This window comes from Lichenostomus cassidix, chromosome 2 (assembly GCF_008360975.1).
Source record: "Lichenostomus cassidix isolate B80296 chromosome 2, HeHo_3.0, whole genome shotgun sequence".
In the NCBI taxonomy this organism is placed as follows: Eukaryota; Metazoa; Chordata; class Aves; order Passeriformes; family Meliphagidae; genus Lichenostomus; species Lichenostomus cassidix.
The window spans coordinates 45,121,394-45,141,447 of NC_139482.1; the positions used below are offsets into that span (position 1 = coordinate 45,121,394).

At 35.5% G+C, this 20,054-nt stretch overlaps 1 protein-coding gene across 1 annotated transcript in view; it reads left to right on the plus strand.

Annotated features, from left to right (window-relative positions):
- Nucleotides 1-20,054, plus strand: part of KIF15 (kinesin family member 15) — a 35,538-nt gene that overhangs the window by 5,900 nt on the left and 9,584 nt on the right. Inside the window, exons 6-25 of the mRNA XM_085051349.1 lie at nucleotides 95-192; nucleotides 569-748; nucleotides 1,452-1,661; nucleotides 1,760-1,885; nucleotides 3,235-3,357; nucleotides 4,057-4,180; nucleotides 5,902-5,993; nucleotides 7,270-7,479; nucleotides 8,541-8,718; nucleotides 9,132-9,273; nucleotides 11,612-11,753; nucleotides 12,084-12,272; nucleotides 13,172-13,279; nucleotides 14,068-14,173; nucleotides 14,694-14,859; nucleotides 16,145-16,295; nucleotides 17,314-17,399; nucleotides 17,785-17,860; nucleotides 18,127-18,213; nucleotides 19,143-19,247. Of these exons, the coding sequence (XP_084907475.1) occupies nucleotides 95-192; nucleotides 569-748; nucleotides 1,452-1,661; nucleotides 1,760-1,885; nucleotides 3,235-3,357; nucleotides 4,057-4,180; nucleotides 5,902-5,993; nucleotides 7,270-7,479; nucleotides 8,541-8,718; nucleotides 9,132-9,273; nucleotides 11,612-11,753; nucleotides 12,084-12,272; nucleotides 13,172-13,279; nucleotides 14,068-14,173; nucleotides 14,694-14,859; nucleotides 16,145-16,295; nucleotides 17,314-17,399; nucleotides 17,785-17,860; nucleotides 18,127-18,213; nucleotides 19,143-19,247 (2,699 nt within the window). The remainder of the gene's footprint in view (nucleotides 1-94; nucleotides 193-568; nucleotides 749-1,451; nucleotides 1,662-1,759; nucleotides 1,886-3,234; nucleotides 3,358-4,056; nucleotides 4,181-5,901; nucleotides 5,994-7,269; nucleotides 7,480-8,540; nucleotides 8,719-9,131; nucleotides 9,274-11,611; nucleotides 11,754-12,083; nucleotides 12,273-13,171; nucleotides 13,280-14,067; nucleotides 14,174-14,693; nucleotides 14,860-16,144; nucleotides 16,296-17,313; nucleotides 17,400-17,784; nucleotides 17,861-18,126; nucleotides 18,214-19,142; nucleotides 19,248-20,054) is intronic.

A 20,054-nucleotide genomic window follows, 5' to 3' on the forward strand; every position in this document is an offset into this window, starting at 1 on the left:
CTTAATTTTTTTTGTCTTGAGATGTATTCCTCATGTCAGCCACTACTCTTGAGTAGTACTAATTAATTTTTTTTTAATTTAAAAATCTCTTTAGGACCATCTGATTCTGATAATTTCACTCACAGTCTGAAAGGTGTAATTCCACGGAGCTTTGAATACTTATTTTTTCTAATTGAGCGGGAAAAGGAAAAGGTACATTTATTTTATACTTACTATTGCAGTGAAAGTAATGTCTTACAGTAAAAATTAGTTGAGGTTGGTAAACTGGGCGTGCAGCCATTAAGTTACCAAGATTATTGCCATCTTGCATCAAGTTTATTAATGAGAAATGCTTGCATCTCATATGCTGCCAAATTATAGTACAGTTTCTTCAGACACACCTGTGCTTATATTTTGAGTCTAAAAATGCATCTAGATTTCTGGATGTTGGTTGTCAGAAATGTATGGTACGCAGGATATATATGCAAACTAGTAGCTTTAGATACTTGTGAAAAGAGACTTGCCTGCCATACAATGCCAGACTTAATAAAGCAAATGTGTTTATAGTGCAAATTGCTCTGTTTTTCAGGCTGGCAGTGGAAAGAGTTTTCTCTGCAAATGCTCATTTATTGAAATCTACAACGAACAGATATTTGACTTGCTAGACTCTGCTTCAGCTGGACTCTTTCTCAGAGAACACATCAAGAAGGGAGTCTTTGTTGATGGTGCTGTTGAACAGGTGTTGTCATCTGCTGCTGAAGCATACCAGGTATTTTTTGGCACCTTTTAATATTTGGACTATTAATTTTGATGGTTTTTTGGTAAATACTCCTCTTTGATTACAGCACATTTTTTTGCCCATTTTTTGTGTTTGTGATACCTTCTCCACCTATCTCCATACTCCAAAGCACACTGTGAAAAAAGCTGGTTTAAGGCAATGACTGTCTATTTCCTCACTATCCCACACCTGTACAAAATCAAAAAAGTTCTGGAGTTTGGAATATATGATTGGCAATTACAGTAATCCTTCCCTAATGCTTGCCCTATGCATCTCTGAAATAGTAACAGAAAACTACATTTCCTGCTAAGTGGGCAGCACGTGTTCTGTAATTGTCAGGTTTATTTCTCCATGAATGGTACACATGAACATAGTAGTTGAGTGACTTTAAATTCTTTTTTTTATTTTGTGTGCTGCTAACATACACCAGTATGGGATATGTTATGCTTTCAAACAGCAATGGCACTTTTGGAGAAAAGAAGTGAATATTATAACTAGTTCTGCTACGAAGCTTGACTGTAGCTGTATCTTTTTCACTTTTAAAATACTTATGTTGGAAAACAGTAAAAAAGTCCTTGTCCTTGAGATTTTTTAAAAACCTGTAGCATGGAATTGTGCCTAGTGCTGCTTATGTCACCTGCATGTGAAGTACAGTCTGAGATACTTGAAACTGTGATGTCTTTTTCATGCTTAGGTATTGACTACGGGCTGGAGAAACCGTCGTGTAGCATCGACCTCAATGAACAGAGAATCCTCCAGATCACATGCAGTTTTCACTATCACAGTGGAATCCATGGAGAAAAACAATGAGGTTGTTAACATTCGGTCTTCCCTGCTAAACCTGGTAGACTTGGCAGGATCTGAGAGACAGAAAGACACCCATACAGAAGGGCTGAGGTTAAAGGTTAGTTCTGTAGTATCTGTGGCATCTTTCTCCTTTCAGATGCAGTGCCCTTTTCCATCCACCAAATCCATTCATTCTTGTTCCCTCCCTATTTTCAGGAAGCAGGTAACATAAATCGATCATTAAGCTGCCTGGGCCAAGTAATCACAGCACTTGTTGATGTGGGCAATGGCAAGCAGAGACACATTTGCTACAGGGATTCCAAGCTCACTTTTCTGCTACGGGTAATATATGGCCTCTGGATTTTATCTGATACTTGGGACGTAGAAAAAATATTTGGTTGGGGATTTTTACTATAAAAAGCTGAATTCAAGTATATTAAAGTTGTTTCAATATTGGGCAAGAGGAAGAAAGCTTGAAAAGTATCTTTTTAACCTAAACAGACTTCTAATCAATGTATTGCTGTTAACTGAAGACAAATCTATTTATTCACATAAGCGCCTACTCCATATTTGGAAGTTTTAATGAAAAAGAAGTACATATTTTCATCCTTATAACTCTGGAAATAATGTGTATCAAAGTGTAAAATTTAGAGATGTGTTGAAACATCTGGCATGCTTTCCAGAATTATGTGTGCTAAGTGTTGGTTAAGGATTAGATAAATTTACAGGTTCCTACCTGAGAGCTTATAGGCTCTTTTCAAAATGATCAGAAAACAAAGACAGAAGCAGTCAAAGATTTGTTGGATGCCAGCACTCACCAAAATTCTGTGAAGAGTAACATCTGTAATATATTTTTGTTTTGTGTACCAATATATTATAATACAATATTTGCATTACAATACAGTATTGTGATCACAGCAAAACTTCTCAATGGCTTGATCCTAGTTTTAGGTAGATTCCTGAAACTCTGAGGAATTATATTCTTTCAATTCAACCCAGAATACATAGAAATTGGAAGAGAATTATAACTGTATCAGCTGTTACTTTAAGTGGTTATTTTTTTTAAGTGTCTGTACTGTAAAGAAGTCCACAAACTTCACTATGGAGAAAGAGAATGCCATTGAGGCTTGTGGACTATTTTGTAGTACTACACTTTTAGTCTTTTGCTATAACTGCTGCCTTCTCTTGAGATTTGAGAGCTACTTGTTTAACAGCATTGAAATACCTGAAGATATGAACGTAAAAGGGAGATAATCCTTTTATATCCTTGGTCAAGAATCTGTTGGTTTGTGACTTTGTTCATTTGACAATTGCCACCAGAAGGAAGATATGTTGGAACAATCAACAGATGATGTTGAAAGCAGTGTGTGTGACCACTAATCTGCAAATTACTATGATTATTTTTGTGGTTGTTTAGAATTTTTTCCTCTCTGTGCTGTTCAGGTGAAACAAGCATCTCAAATTGTTAAATAAAGTCAGGGTTTTGTTACCCCAAATAAAGGCTTTATTTACAGTCACTTCCTTTATATCCACATTTGAAAAAAATTTGAGAAATTTACTGAGCGTGGATATTTGTTAAATGAAATTCCTTCAGCAATTTGTTCAAAATGACAGACAGTATGTTTTAGGTTACAGCTTCCTGTTGTCACCAAAAACATTCAAATAAAACTAACTTCCATGTTTTTAAATAGGATTCTCTTGGTGGTAATGCAAAAACATGTATAATTGCAAATGTTCATCCAGGATCCAGGTGTTTTGGTGAAACACTGTCCACTCTTAATTTTGCTCAGCGAGCAAAGTTGATTAAAAACAAGGTAAGAGTTACTTAATGTCTTTATTGTAGCAAGAGACAATTTGTTGTCATTTAACTTACATATCTGCAAGCAAGACTGCAGTACTCCTGTACTTTCACTAGTCCAACTTAATTGAGCTTATTTGAAAACACCAAATTTGCTTTCTTTTTTTTTTAAAAGATTAATTATTTGTAAAAAGGGCTTCTTTGCTCTTGGTTAGGAATAAAGGACAACAGCTGGGGACTAAGTAGTGGCTGTTAATAGTATGTATTCATTGCTTGTTTTCAGAGCACTTCATTAGAAAAGTAAAAAGTAAATCTGTACTAAAAATTAAAATGGTCATAAAAAATTCTGATTCAATGTTATTTCTGCTAACTAGTTCTAAATAAACGCTAGTGTCCAAAATGTAATTTCTCATGAGTGGGTTTCTAAAAGCATGTTGGGGAAACTGTCTCTGATGTGTACTGCTTTGTTGGTGAAAAAGCTCCAGACAAAATTCTGCAGAAAATATTACATTTTTAAACCTGTAATTCCATCCGAAGTGCAACTTGCTATTTCTAAGTGAACAGAACTCTGCTTTTCCCATGAGTTCTTCCTTTCCTAAGATGGAAAGGGTTCTCAGTAGTTTTACTGGTTTGCTTCCTTTGAGTTTGCTCTTAGCACTCAGATGTAGTTAGATTTCATTTATACTTTTTCCTAATTTTCTCATATTTATAAAAGGCTGTAGTAAATGAAGACACACAAGGAAATGTGAGCCAGCTGCAAGCTGAGGTCAAGAAGTTGAAAGAGCAGCTTGCTCAACTTACTTCAGTGCCATCTGTGCACAGTATTTCTGTATCACCAGGTAAGAGTTGGAGGTGATGGAGAGGGAATTTGCTACTTCTGAAGCATAGAATGTTGGGGACCTTCATTAAGTTCCTGAACAATTAATATTTTTGTGGGAACTGACCTACAGGGGTCACATTTTCCTTATGGATCCCATTTCCCGTACTTGTATCTGATACCTTGCAGGAATTGTTAATGTGCTTTTATTTTCTTCCTCATAAGTTTGAGTACTGTACTATGGTTTTACTATAGGACACTTAGATATTCTTCCACTTCATTAGAGATATGCTGCCTAATCCTTTAAGTAACCAAAAGTTTTGCTGTGATTCTTTGTACATTTAGGTCAGAGGGAAGGCACAAAGGAGCTAATAATGTTGCATTCTTTTTAAGTTCAGGACTGGATTTTTTTCCCCCCTTCTCTTTTTTGCCCCTTCCAGAAGAACCTAAGAGGAATGCTTACTTTCAATAAAAGTTTGATTTCAATGTAGGTTGGAGATAGAGTTTTTAGGTAATCTTCCATAAGATTCTCACTAGGCCATTTTATCTGCAATACAAATCCCAGCAGAGCTTCCTAGTATGTATGTTTCTCACTGAAACGTGCTACTTGATAATGTTTGATTGCAAGGTGGTAAACTTTGTCTTGTAACTCTTTCTGTTTTCCTGAGTCAACTCTTTCCTGACCTTGCCAAGAAATAGAAGATACAGCAAGAGAAGTCACTACAGAAGTTAGAAAGCCTTGTCTAATATAAAGCATCTGGGGTTGAGTTTTCCTAAGGAAAGAGTACTGCTCTGTTAGCATACATGTTTAAGTAGTAAAAACAAGTCAGTGATGAGCACTAGGACAGTGAATCATGGTTCATAAATGTATGAATATTGACAGAGGGCTCAGTGTTTAGACCCATGACAGAGTTCTGGGGGAAAACAAGTGATGATGCTTAAACACTGAAGAGTTTTGAGCAGAACCTAATATATCAGCTGTGTTTGTTCAGTGCTGTTAAATTATGTTTAATTATTGTAATACTCAATCACGCAAATATGAAATTTGATTTCTAGCTACTTCAGAAACATGATGGCATTATTTTAAAATATATTAAATTACAATAATGTAGTTATCATGCACCTAGATACTATGGTGATTAGTATTCCATAAATAAGTAGACTTGTCTGTGTTAGAATACTCAGAAAAGCTATTTTGAATTAATTTCTAAGTGGCTTATTAAACCCTTTTAATCCCTTGTGTGGACACTTTCCTTCCAGATTAAGCCACTAATTGTCCACATAATTCATGCTTATTTTCCTGAAGTTCTTTCTCATAAACCAGTCAGTCCACTTATAATATGTACAAACTGTACTAATAATGCTAATAATGGCTTAGTGTTATCAAATTAATTTCAGAGGGATTTTGCATTTTATAGATGTGCTTAGCTGAACAGACTGATTCTTTTATTTTAATAAAAGTTCATTGCAAGGCTCTGTAATGCTTGAAAAATTTTGTTAATTATACAATTATGTATATTAGCGCTGTTCTTTATCAGCACTTGCAGGTGACTAGGAATTACTGTCTAAACAGTGTGCTCTGGGTATGGCACATGATCTTTGTGGAAGAATTACACTGTTCAAAGAATTTATTTAAATTTTCTTTACACAATTGTTATGCTATATATGTAGAAAAACCTGGCTAAGTGATATTTTAATAAATATGGCATATTTTTCTTTGACTTCCTCTACATTCCTCTACAGATGCTGTTGAAAAAGGGAAGAACAACATAAATTACATGAACAACTTTCTCGAAGCAATGTTGTTCTGGGAGAAATCAGAAGGTGAAAAGAAGGTAAGAAAGCACTGATATTTCTAAGTGCATTCAGTGTACTTTCTGGTGAAAGACCAGTGAGCATATTGAAACTGACTCTCTTAATGATTTTCCTTGGTTTTGAATAAAAATGCTCTGTCCAAATTTAACAAGGGTTTGTAACAAGGAAACTTAGTCAAATGACATTTAAGATAAAATCTATAGTGCTCAGAAGGACTACAAGAAAACTAGCAGGGCCAAAGTCTAAATCGAACTTAATCTGGCCACTGCCATTAAATGTTTCTATAAATACATCAGCAACAAAAGGAGGGCTAAAGAGAAACTCCATCCTCAATTGGATCTGGGGGAAAACATAGTGACAAAGGGTAAGACAAAGGCTGAGTTACTTTATGCTGCCTTTGCCTTAGCCTTTAATAGAATAAGAACAGTTGTTCTCAGAGTACCCAGCCCCCTGAGCTGTAAGATTGGGATGGAGGAGCAGAATGAAACCCCCATAATCCACGGGGAAATGGTCAGTGCTCTGCTACACCACTTAGACACAAAAGTCTGGATATTGGGCAAAAACTCATCACAGAAAAGGTTGTTAAGCATTGGAATAGGCTGCCCAGGGAAGTGGTTGAGTTGCCATCCCTGAACGCATTTTAAAGACATGTAAATGTGGCACTTGAAGACATGGTTTAGTGGTGGACTTGGCAGTGCTGGATTAATGGTTGGACTTAAAGATCATAAAAGGCTTTTCCAGCCAAAATAATTCTATGCTTCTACTCTGTCTTTCAAATTCCAACAGTCCATAGGATAGTATTTCAATTGTAGGGGGTGAGGTTTTCATTGGGGTTTCCCAATTTAAAAAAATTGAACAGAACAACAAACTTCTGTTTTTCTCAAAATCGAGTGTGGTTTTGAGTGTTTGGATCAACAGCATGTTTTTTGAAGCAAACCTTCCAGTCATTCTCATTTTATTGTTCATCAGTCGTGGCGTAGTACTGAAACAGCCAAAGTGGATTTTTATTTTTTTCTAAAGAAAATAAATTGAAAGAGGCACTCTAGTGGTGTGCATCAGGGGTGCTTAACTGAATACTTAGTCTACCAGATAATAATGGAGTTTCTAAGTGCAATTTTTGTAATATGTTGTACAGTTTGGGTTCTTGGTAGAGCTGTTCTCTCTACACTGCAAATGGTAGTCAGCATATTCACAAAATTACTGTTAAATGAGTTTTTGCATGATTTGTCTGCCTGTACACGTGTATGTAAGATGTGCACCTTAAAAATTCACTAATCTGTATATGTACTGTCTAAGAATTTATTAGAAAAAGTTGCTCAGCTGGAAGAACTGTGTGCCAAGAAGGAAAAATTTGTTCAGTCCAATAAAATGATAGTTAAATTCCGGGAAGACCATATTGCTCGCTTGGAGAGATTACATAAAGAGGCTGGTGGAATTTTATTGCCAAAAGAGCAAGATGATCTCCTCAGTGACTTGAGGGAGGAAGTGCAGATACTCAGAGAACAGGTAAAGTCTTTGTTTTTTTTCTTTTCTGGAACAATTTTGGTTTGTGAGAATAGCTCATGTGTTGTAGTCCTGTGATGGGTGAATACAGGCTTTTTAGGAACAATAGGCAGAAAAAAGAGTATGGGTGGTGGGTTCTGTTATCAAAGCATCTCAAATCCAAGGAGTTTCCCTATGGAAGGGACAATGGCTGGATTTAGAGCTTGAGTTTGCATAAGAGGAGAGTTTAGTAAGGATGATGTCATGCTGGGAGCTTGCTACAGGCCACCTGATCTGGGTTAGGTAGAGGACCAAGTCTCTTTTCAGCGACTCAAGGAAGTCTCCAAATCACAAATCCTCATTCATATGGCAGACTTCAAGCTCTGTGATATCAGCTGAAAGGGAAGGACAGTACGATGCAAATAATGCAATAGGTTTCTGAAGGATAATAACACAGATGCCAGATGGACCAATAAGGGGTGATGTGGTCCTGGAGCTGTTTGAAGAACAGCTTTGGGTTATTCAGGTATCTGGTCGGTGTGATAGCATTTGTGAGGCAGTTTTGAAGAGCAAAGAAGCTCAAGAGAGAAGGCAAATTCTTGAAAAACAACTTCCTCCAAGCACAAGTAGGGAAAAGGAGTAAATGTCTTGGCAGAGTAGCATAAATCTGTAGCTCATACTTGAGCTTCCAAAGAAAGGGACGGGGAGAGGAAGTGAAGTCCAGGACAGTCTTGTGTTGACTACAGAAGCATTACAGTGGCATGCACGGATAGTGATAAGAAAGCCAAAGTTCAAAGCTGAAGCTGAATAGAGTATCAAGAGCAGGAAGAAAAGCATCGACAGCTTTATTACCAGTAAAAGAATAAACACATAAGATGTAAACTCACTGACTTATTTTGAGAGTAGATTCCAAGGCAGTATGAAAATCATCCAAAAGAAATTGAGCAGTTTAACCACTGTAGGGAACACCTTTTTTCCTCTTCCATTACAGTTTAATGCTTATTAAAGGTATTAGAGTAACAGCTAGATAGGTATAGCATTGTCTGGAAAATAAAAACTGTTGAGTAAAATATTGCTTACCACAGATGGAACAACACCCACGAATTGCAAAGTATGCCATGGAGAACCATAATCTCAGAGAGGAGAATAAAAAACTTCGTTCTTTACAGTCAGTTAAAAAGGCCCAAGAAATTGATGCTCAGACCATTGCAGAGCTAGAAAAAGCTTTTTTGGAAGCTTCAGCCACAGAGAAAAGTACTGGAGGTAAAAATATACTGATGTTTTTCAGTTAAATATGCTTATTGTATTTCTGTTGTGTGCAGCATAGTGTTGAAAATGTCTGTCTTGATGCATTTTTGCCTTCTTCAAAGTGGTACCTGAAGACTGATAAAACAATTTTACTTAATTTTATTCATGTTGGCCTTCAAGCAACAGGAAGTTTGGATTTGCATCTTGTGAAACCCATCTATAATCTCATCTTGTGCCCCTTGGCTATCATGAAGATTGCAGTAATATTAATTATTTTACTGGTTATCACGTGGACTGTTGCTAATACCTATTTTTGTCAATCTCAGATACTGCTATGCTGTTCAAAAGCCCACAGAATGCTTTCATTTTAGTAAAACTTCAAGTATTTGAGCTACTGTGATTTCAGAGGGTCTGTGTTTGTTCTTTAGGTCACCGCTTATACTCCACCACCATGGCAGGGGAAGGCAACTCGCTGGCATCTGTTGAAAGGCTGAAAGCTCGTCTGCTTCAGACCCAAGCTGAACTGGCAACTTCAAAGCAAGAATACGAAGAATTTAAAGAGCTAACCAAGTGAGACAAAACAGTATTGAAATATCTGTAATTAAATTTCTTTAAGTCATTACTCATATTGATTTTTGAAAGACTCAGATCCTGATTATACCAACTAGGTTTGCTCTTTGCATGTAAGACAGAGCCAGGTTAAGAGCAATGGCATGCACAGAGAGTATGTTCCTGTTGAACTTGGTTATTCCCAGACCAGGGAACAACCATTATTAAATCTGAAGGTATGTCTGCACTGTTGCAGATTTTTGTCTTTTCCAAAGCCCCACTTCATAGTAGGATGTAAAAAAATGCTTCACAACATGCAGGAGATGGACATACCCTTTAATTCTGATAGTTGCTTGCTTAACAGCACTGGGAGAGTTTGGCTTAGTTTCCATGTAGAGCAAATGTTTTTCAGTAACTGAAATATTACAGGGGAAGCACTGACAGGAACTAAGTGTTGATGGGGGTGGGGGAGAATGAGGGGGTATTTGGAGGGTTGTTTTTGTGCAACAGTAGTTTTCAAAATGGTCCCTTATAGTCTGCAAGTTTGTCACCATAAATGTAGAATCCAAGCACCCCAGAAAACTCTAGCTAAGCTGTTGGTTAATTTTTTTATCTCAATTTCAAAGATTTTTAAGAAGGCAATAATACTGCTATCTTGAAGCTTGTTATTGGAACAATGGTTTTTTTATTTCAAATCAGAGCAAAGACATGGTGTTAGTAGTACATTTGTCCATTTGCTTTGGCATCTAAACATGAGATAAGGGTCTACTTTGTCCTTTTTAATGTAGTAAAGAATTCACTGTTATTGTTCTCCTGGAGGGCAGCACAAGATAATGGGAAGGGCCTCACTAATATCTTCAGTGTTCATATGCACATGAATAATACATGACTTCATTTGATTAACCCCATTTCTGAAAAATTCAGATCTTGTTATTGCAGATACAAGAAAAATTGCATTTCCAGCAAATGTAATGCAAACCTGGAAGGCAAAAGGGACCTCATTTTTTAAATTTATTTTAATTTTTAGTTTGTATCAGACATTGTTGCTTTCTATTGATTTGAGTGAATACAGAGTGTAATTGTAAAAGCATCAGGCACAAGATAGTTCCATTTTTGCCTCCCTGCTTCTATTTTTTTCAAGATAGCTTTTACTGTCCTTTTTGCTTACTCAGGCAATTGTACAAATCTGTATTTTTATTGTTAGATTTCTGTGTAGCAAATCCTATGAACTTTATAAATAATAGTGTTAAAATTTACTGACATTATCAATTCAGCAATCCATCAATTGTCCCATACCCTTAATTACAAGAGTCCATTTATATTTTCCTATATTGATTATTTTTCTGCCTATTAGATATGTTGTGTTCCATGTTTTGTGCATGTCTTGCTCTCTTGATAGTACATGTGCATTTTATTGTCAATTACCAACTTTTTTTTAGTGGAGTGCAGTCAAACAGAAATGTGCTTTTCAGCCTCTGGAGTCACTAAATTTCACTAAATTTTAAACTTGTTTCCAGTTTCAGAGTAACTGGATGCTTAATTTTACACGCAGGTGTAATTATATGTAACTGAACAAAAGTAGAGTAAAATAGCAATTTCACAAAAACAACATATGCTAATTTTTCTGCTATGCAATAGCAGTCAGAACTAAAGTTCTATTCTGTTCCCTAAGTTTTGTTGCAGATGCCAAGAGCATGAGGGAAAATGATTGCATTAAACTGTCAAAAGATGAAATAGTATGTTTCCATTTGTCTGTAGGCTTTGACCCTACCATTATGTCAGTAATGCCAACTATCACAGTAACAGCATGTAGCTCTGCAAAATACTTAGTGAAAATTATTCCTAAATTTCTGCTCAACTGTTGGATTTCAGTTAAAGTACTCTTAGAGGGCAAAATAATCTTAACAGAGCAGCACTTTCAAAAAAAAAAAATAAAGTCTTTAAAGGATTTTCTTTAATCCTGGCAAGCTCCAGTTCAGACTTCTCATATAACTGGATAACATTTTTAAAGCTTAAAACCATATTGGGTATGGATGATATCACTTTCTCATAAAAGGAACTGCAGACCTCTCAGCTTATTTCTTACCATGTAATGGATTTTTTTTCTGACATGTTTAGTTATCCATCTGCTTGCTTCATTATGCAGGCACAAATAAGCTGCTTAGCTTTTTAATTTTTTATACGTTATTTTTACTTTTTAATACGGCAGTGGTGGCTTTCTTCTCAAAATAATGCATTTCAGTGCTTGGGTAAAAGTTCAGCTGCAGTTTGCTCATTGGCTATAGTGAAGCTTGTTCTTACTGATGGAAAGGCATACTCATGGAGTAGTTTTGACAGTAGCTATATACTTCCTAAACAGGAAAAAACAGATGGAACTGGAATCAGAGCTTCAATCCCTTCAGAAAGCAAACCAACATCTTGAAAACATTCTGGAGGCAACCAAAGCACACAAGCGCCGGGAAGTCTCTCAGCTACATAAGCTACATAGAGAAAGTCTTAAGGTATGAGAATAAGTTTATTAAAGTCCACACATACTTACTCCTGAGTTGTACGAGAGCACAGACGGTCATTTGTGTGATCCCTTCACCTAACAAGTGTTCTAGAATGTTTTCCATATGCAATAAACCAAATAGGCTACTTTTTGTTCCAGAGTATTAACTGAATGACTTCTACTGTCATCAAATGACAAATCTGAAAAAGCAGTAGTGGTTTAGAAGCCACTTTGAGCATTTTATTTCATTATTCTGCTTACAGAATTAAGAAATACAATACCAAAGTCTTCATTTCATTTTACAGTTAAAATAAAGACTGCTTTGTAATCTTTACAACAGAACATAACCACTCCAACTAAAGCTTACCAGCTAAGGTCTCGCCTTGTGCCACGAATAAGCCCAGACTATAATTCTGAAGATTTTCAGCATTCTGAAGAGATGATGGATGACATTCTGAAAGAGCCAGTTCCTCCAGAGATGAGTGAACAAGCATGTGAAGCCATTGCTGAGGAGCTCAAAGTGGCACAGGTGAATGTTTTGAATAAATACTGAAGTGTATGTTCAACTTTACAATAAAGTGGGCTTTGCCATTAAGTATTTCCCCCTACTACTGTAGTTGGTGAACTGCATTCTAATTTGCATGGGAAACTGAAGCACTTCATGAATGCTTTACACTAAACAGTTCTCTATACATTGTACTTGAAAGATAATTTACAACAAAAATACTGAAAGTGATTTGAGGGTTGGAGATCATAAACAGTTTAATGCAGGGCATTTGTACTTTCTTCTATTTTTACCTGGTAACTTGTCTCTGAGGAGTCCTCTTTATAAGTCATCAGCTACATTGGGAACAACACACCAGGTTAACATATAATATTGCATTATTTGAAGAAACCTGCCAAATAATGCTTGTCCCCCATTATACATTAATTGTCTTGTATCCTTTCTAGTGTGCAGGGAAGCTCTTTTGTCACCTAGAAGAGCACTACAAAGTTACCTGAACTACTCTCTAGTAGCTGGAATTAACTTCAGTGCATGTAAAACCCTGGCACAACTGCCAAAACCCCTCTTTGATGCTTGCCATAGTGCAGAGATCCTGTGAGGAATTTAGCTAGTGTATGTTTTGAATAATTTCTTTTTAAAGCCTTATTTTTCCAAGGTAAACATGTGTCTGAAAACTGTTTATTGGATTCAGTCCTTGTATTCACTGATGGATTTTCTTGTGTTTTGGCAGTTTAGTTAGAAATAGGAGAACTCAGCTACTTAAGATACCAGTTTATTTTTGAGTGTTCTGTTTTCTGTTGGTTCAGGTCATAAAAATAGAAACTTGTTGACGTTTTTATATTTAATATGCACAGACTGCCATATGGCATGTGAGAATAACTGGAAAATGGGTGCTCTAATTTTGAGTGTCTGTTGTGTCACAGGAGCAACTGAGCACAATGCAGACAAAGCTGGATGAAGAGGAAAGCAAGAATATAAAACTGCAGCAGCATATTAATAAACTGGAGCATCATTCTGCGCAAATACAGGAGGTGAGAGAACAATATAACTATAAAACAGTCATACTGCTGTAACTATAATACAGTCATACTGCTGCGTTGTCTGGTGAGGTCTAGCAATGTTACTTCCATTTTGACTTCTGAAAAATCTACGTAGCATCATAACACAGGTCTGTGCAGGAAGACAAGGACTTAAAATCATGGAGTAGTTTGGTTTAAAGGTCATTAATCCAACCTCCCTGGAGTTGGAGTGAGCAGGGAAGGTTCATTTAACATAACACTTCTGTTCTGATTTTGGTTTTGTTGTTTTAAATCTTGGGTTTCTGAGTCTGCTTGATCTTAAATATAAGCAAATAAACACTGTGGTGGTTGGGTTTGGCCGACTTCATGATTTGTAAAAAACAATAGTAACAAGGAAGTTTTAAACTTTGTAATGCTGAAAATGCTAGTCTCAGTTGGAACTACTTATCAAATATTTACAAGTCTTGCTTAATTGCTAGGGTTGATTTATCATAGAAAAGGAAATAAGGCCTGTGTTCTTTCTAGATCAGTCTCACTTCTGATATCTGTGATATCAGCTCCTAAGCTGTGTGTTCCTTTTAAATAAACTTTTTAGATAAGGTAATGTCTTTAGTTACATAAATTATTTTTTTCCTTGGACTTGTGGGGATTTCAGAGTCAACAAACATTGAATTTAAATAAAAATGTGTTTATAATCAGTTGATGAAATGCTTTAATACATCATTGTTACTGTTACAGCTTTGTGACTTAGCCACTCCTACACTTCCTTCTATTTAAAAAACTGTACTTTTCTTTTCAAGCTTCTTTCATCTGAAAGGAATGACTGGAGTAAAGAGCGCCAGGAGCTCCTTGAACAGATAAAATCACTTGAAAAGCAGCTTCAAGACAATCAAAGCAAGGCTGATAGTAAGTCTTTCTAATACTGAAATTTCATTAAAAGTTTTGCGGTGTCTTACTGTTTTAAATCAACAATAGCACACGTTGAGTAGCTATCTAGGTTGACATACTGGTTTGATTTTCTTTTTTTAATAAAGGAATCTTTAATACTTGCAGATTATCTTTGCCTAGTATTGCACAGTATACAATATTCAAAATGGTTCTGTCTTCACTATGAATGTGAAGGACGTACAAGATAAAGTATTTTAAAAGAAAATTTTAAATAAAAATAAAGGATAAAACCTCTATTGTCTATGGAAATTATAGTGATATTGTCTGGAATGTGTTTGATTCACGTTTACTTCAAGTCAGTGTTTCACCGACTTTTTTCCATTCACAAAGTCTTTTTGAATGTGACTTTAGAGATTAATTCCACTGAAAATGTGCAGAGGTTTGTGAGACTTTCCCAGCAGGTTCTGTAGCATTGTGTGTCCTGCATCTAGCACAGTTTTCCAAATAACATGTAAATTATTTTGTGGTTTTTTGACAGTATTAAAAAGTGAAGTCCATGATTTGCGTATTGTCCTACAGTCTGCAGACAAGGAGCTGTCTGCTGTAAAACTAGAATATAATGCCTTTAGGGAAAAGCAAGAGCAAGAAATAAGTCAGCTTTCTGGTAGACATATGGATGTACAGTTCCAGCTGGACAGCGTCAGGTATGTTGGCAGTTTGGTACAATGCCTTATCATCCCTTCGGGATGCATCCACTAATTTAGTCATCCTCTCCTGTATATGAACTTACATTCTATATGTTTTCTTTAAAGTTGTTTTGTGCTTTTCCTTTGCTTTTTTCTTTTTTTTTTTACTCAGTTCTTCTATGCCTATTTCAGGCAACCTCGTGAAATTATTAGAAAGAAAACAAAATGTGGCTGCTGTAATTTTGTTTTGCTGTATCATTTTCCCATTAAATAGGATATATCTATAAACTTGCTGCTCTCCAAAAGTTAAGTGGCTTAAGCGACAGTTTGTCAGTCTGGTCACATGAAGTAGGTGATATATTGATGCTGCTCTAAAAATACAGGCAGAAGGAAATCATAAAAAATAAATTTCAGTTTGAGTATCAAAGCCAGAAAAGCTCATTGCCTTGTCTGCAATAATCGCCATTATTATCAGAAATTGAAAATCAGTAAGGTTTTAAATTATTAATGTGATTTAATTATGTTGGGTTTTGTTAATTTTATTTTGTGGTGCTTTGGTTCTGTTTTGCGTTTGGGTTTTGTTCCTGTAAAACTTTATTACATTTTGCATTATAGCAGGTCTTAGCTGAAGTAATTTTTTGAGTGAGGCATTGTAAGACCAAGAACCTGGAACTGAAATTAAATGCTGTGGTTGCATTGGTTCATTCTGTGTTAGCAGAAATACTGTTTGTTTCTATACTCCCTCCTTTAATAACATGATTCATAACAGTTGTATAACAGCTCTTTTATCCCTCTTTGCTTTTCACTTTTGCAAAAAATTAATTGAAATTAATTTTCAATTTCAACATTCTCAGCAATTTAGAGAGGACTAACCCAAACTTGTCCAGAATACATGAAGATTTATATGGGATAAATAGCCTAAATATCAACTAAGCAGGTGTAGATACTGAGGATCCTTCTAGCCGAGTCTTTTGTCCTACAACTGGCTAAAAACCAATTTTTTTCATAATGATGAACTCCATTATCAGGACACAGGGACTGATATTTCAGAATTTTGTAGGAAGTAAATTATTTCTAGGGACCAGAAAAAGTACTCTGCCTTCTCTGCCAATACCACTTCAACTTCCCATGCACTTCATAAATTTGATGTCTGTGTTTAAAAAAATAAAATACATTTGTCAGTCACTTCTTTCTGTAGCAATTGTACTCTGTATTATTTGAAAATTTTAAAATACAGTCAATTGGATTATTTTTATAATGACACAAACCCTTACCCAAGTATTTGTTTGGGGCTTTTTTTAAGGCTAGAACATGAAAAGATTCTCGAAGAAAAAGCAAGCCTGCAGGATGACTACGACAATTTGCAGGAGGTAGCGAAGTTTGAGACAGACCAGCTGAAGCAACAACTTGAGGACAGGAAGCAAGAAGCAGAAGCAATGAAAACTGAGCTTTGTGTAAGACAGTCAATGATTTTAAAGGACTTTATTATACAGAACCCAGATTGTTTCATTCCTATTATTGTATCACTGATACATTCCACAGTGGTAATAATAGTTTTCTTGGTGATTTCATTTGGAAGATATACCCAAAATCCTTTTCCAAACTTAGTGCAAGCTTATAGCCACAGGCTATAAGAAATATCCAATAGCATTATGAAGTAGAAAGTTTTTAGGCTGAAGAAATTGCTCTGGAAATGTTGGGGGAGATGAGTTAATTAGTAAAGGAATAAGAAACTTCTTTGGAAAAGAATCCTGACATTGAAAGGCTGAGATGACCTTTTATCTCAGGCCTAGCCAAGACTAGCCTAATTATTATATCTTTACAAAGCAGTTTCTTAAAAATTTTCATAGTGGATGTGATCTTGTTAAAATGATCTATGGCTTGTGGTGGATCACTGTCCTGCAGTTTAGTTGATGCTGTCCTTGAAAGCTTGTCAGACTGCTGTGACTGCAAAACAGCAGTAAGGTTGCTCAAGGGCTTTTGCAAATTATTTTGCCCATGTTTCTGTAGGGTACACTGTGCCTGCTCAGGAAGTTTGATATAAATTTTCCTTATTAGTGTTTGAAAGAATGCTGACAGATTTAATATTATTGGTTTAAATTTCTTACCTTTTAATTTTTTAAACACATAAAGAATTTTAAAATGCTCCCAAATTAATCTACATTTGAAAAATCTAATTTTTCCCTTTACAGCCTTGGATAGTGAGGAACATTATAGCTATATGAATTTATTATCAATGGCAGATGAAAAGATATGATTACTTAATATTAGTAAGAGTTTACTTTTGAACTTGTTCATGACAAACTAAAGATCTTTCAGTTTCCGGTTAAGGTTTTGTTGGGTGGTTGGTTTTTTGGGTTTTTTTTTTTCCTGTCATCTTAAGGATTTGTTTTGATTTTTATTTTGTTTTAGATTATTCTTGAGACCTTATATTGTAATGTCTTATACTAAATACATATTTTGATATTCTAGAACCTTTTGCAACTTTTGAAAACAGAAAAAGAACATAATGAAAAACTAACATTACAATTACAAGAAGACAAAGAAAACAATTCAAAGTAAGTTTTAATTAGCAGTGGGATTTATTTTCATCTGACCTGATTGGTGCTATGTTTTGTATTCAGCTGGGGATCCCATTTGTAGAGGTGTTTTTCCCCAGATGGGTTTTTATTTTATCCAAATCAGAACAGCACATCATTTTAATGTAATTTCATTGTAAGTACAGTTTTTCATGCCAAAGATAAAGTTCTGCCACTGACTGCTAGCAGTGTAAGGCTAGTAACTAAACTTTTTGTCTTTTGTGTAGCACTGAGAATGTAATAACTGAAGAACTCTTAAAAAAAATTAAGTGCAAATAGAATAAATTCATTTGACTTTGCTCTTGTCTAAGTCCTCTGATGTTTTGATTATATTGCTCACTAGAAATGTGGTTTTTTTCACCAGGGAGCTCTTGAAAGTACTTGAAAAAGCACAGGTGGAGAAACCATTTTCTGAAACGGTGATAGTGTGTCAGCAGAAGGTACAACAGCAGATTTGAATATCGAAATTGTGTGTTCATGGCTTTGTTTGCACATTAATAACAATTTTATTGATGTACTGACTGTTAGGTTGATTGCCAGCAAAATAAAAGTAGAGTGCTCAGGTTGCATATTGTTTTGTTAAGCTACTGCTTAATTTTTTGGGTAAGGTTAACAACTTCCTTTTTTTTTTTTCATTACTTGATGCTTTATAAAACACACTTCAAAGGTAGGGAAGACTCTCCTTCACAAATATTATTTCCTCTAGGAAGCAAAACTGAGGACATTGGAACAGGAGCTGGCTGCTGCTGAAGAGACTATTGCTTCTTTGAAGAAGACAAACGATACAGATAAGGTTTGGGTTTATTTCTGTTACTGATACACAGTCTCACAGGTAACTATGTTCTGTAGTAAAGTTGAAAGCCCAGAGTCTTCCTGTGCTGCTTAGTAATTCCGTGCTTTTAGGCAATCCTGGCTATATAGCTAGGTAAAATAAATCCTACCTTTTCCTAGCAGGGAGTTAGGAAACTGGTATGCATTGAGAGAAAACACAAGTTAACTGAAAGTTAAACAAGAAAACTGAAGGTAAAGCTGTCTACTGGACAAAACATTCAATGCCTAAACAATGCGTAATTCCCCAGATGATTAACAGACCCTTCCAGTCAGGGCTATGTTGTAATGGGCAAATAGAAGAAGTAAGAAAGGTGATGTAAGAATGTGACTGTGCGGATCTTTATTTATAAAATCAAAGCACTCTATGTAAAGACTGTTGCAGTATGAAAGCTTAAATAGCCAGAGTTCCCCTAGTGCAAGTATATATGCTGTCTGTAAAACAGGCATAAGAAACTGCATGGTGTGTTTTCTACCCAGCATGATGCAATCTTGCTTGTAAGTCTTGCTTTTCCCATACTAAACTCAAAAATCTAACATGTGTAAGGTCAGAGTCATCTGGTATTGTCAGTGTCCTGCTGTTTCTTGAATGTGCCATTGCAAACAAATGTACCCTTAGATTATAGTAATTCTATTCTCCTATTAGAAACCCATTACAGCCTAAAACTAAATCAGTCTTCTCGTTTAATGACCACTGCAGTTTATTTAAGTCTTTAAGTGCTTAGAACAAAAGCTTGTGATTTAACAACAAATTTTCTGTTTATTCTTTACATGTGCAATTTGAGGACTCATTTTCACATGATTGACTGAAATTTGGGATTGACAAATTATACCAAAAAAAGTCCAGTGGTTTTATATGTATTTTATCAGGATTAACTTTTTTTTATGTTGCAGGAAGTTGTAACTGACTTGATGAGACAGATCCAGGAGCTGAGGTCTTCAATTAATCATAAAACTGAGTCCATAGATGGGCTGACAAGAGAGCTCGAGGATATTAATGTATGTTCTGTCATTTTGAAGGACATGGTATCATTCTGTGGAAATGGGAGGCAATGACATGTCTTATCATGGGTCTCAAACAGTATAACTTGCTGTACTATTTTAGAAGGAAACTTCTTTGTTTTGACATGTTGAAATCTTCTGAACATTTTATGCCTAAGGCTGTCTCAAAAACTGAACCCTCTCCACGTGGTGGGTAAAAAGCCATGTCTCTAAAGGGACCTATTCACATCCTGTAAACTCCACTCAGCTGACACTCACATTTAGATTTCCTCAGAAATTGGCAATTTAAGACCTCACCAATTGAAGCTGAATTGTAAATTCATTTTTGATGGAGTGAATTTTTATACTGCTAGTATTAGTATGTTCTACATCTGAAAACAAGTATAAAGAACTAAAACTGTGTATTTTAATAACTATGAATAAATATGATGACTGCTTTATTAAAATAGATTTGTTTTGTAAACTGAGAGCAACCAACAGAATGCTTTAGATATATTATGTGTGAACTATGAATTCAAAAGATTCTATAGAAAAATGTTGATGAGACATTTTTAAATATGGCTCTCTTTTTTTAATAATGGTTTTAGTGGGTAATGTGCATTAATGTGCTAATCCACATTGATGATCTTTTTGTGTCATTCTGACAACTAATCTCAAAAAACAGTTTGTATAATTTAGCAAGTACAATATAGCATTCTGGTTTCAGACACTGACACTGATTTCTAAATGTAGTTGTCATCATAAGATTTGTGATGTACATTTATTTGTCTTATGTTTGCCAACTTTACCTGATAAATTGTTTTT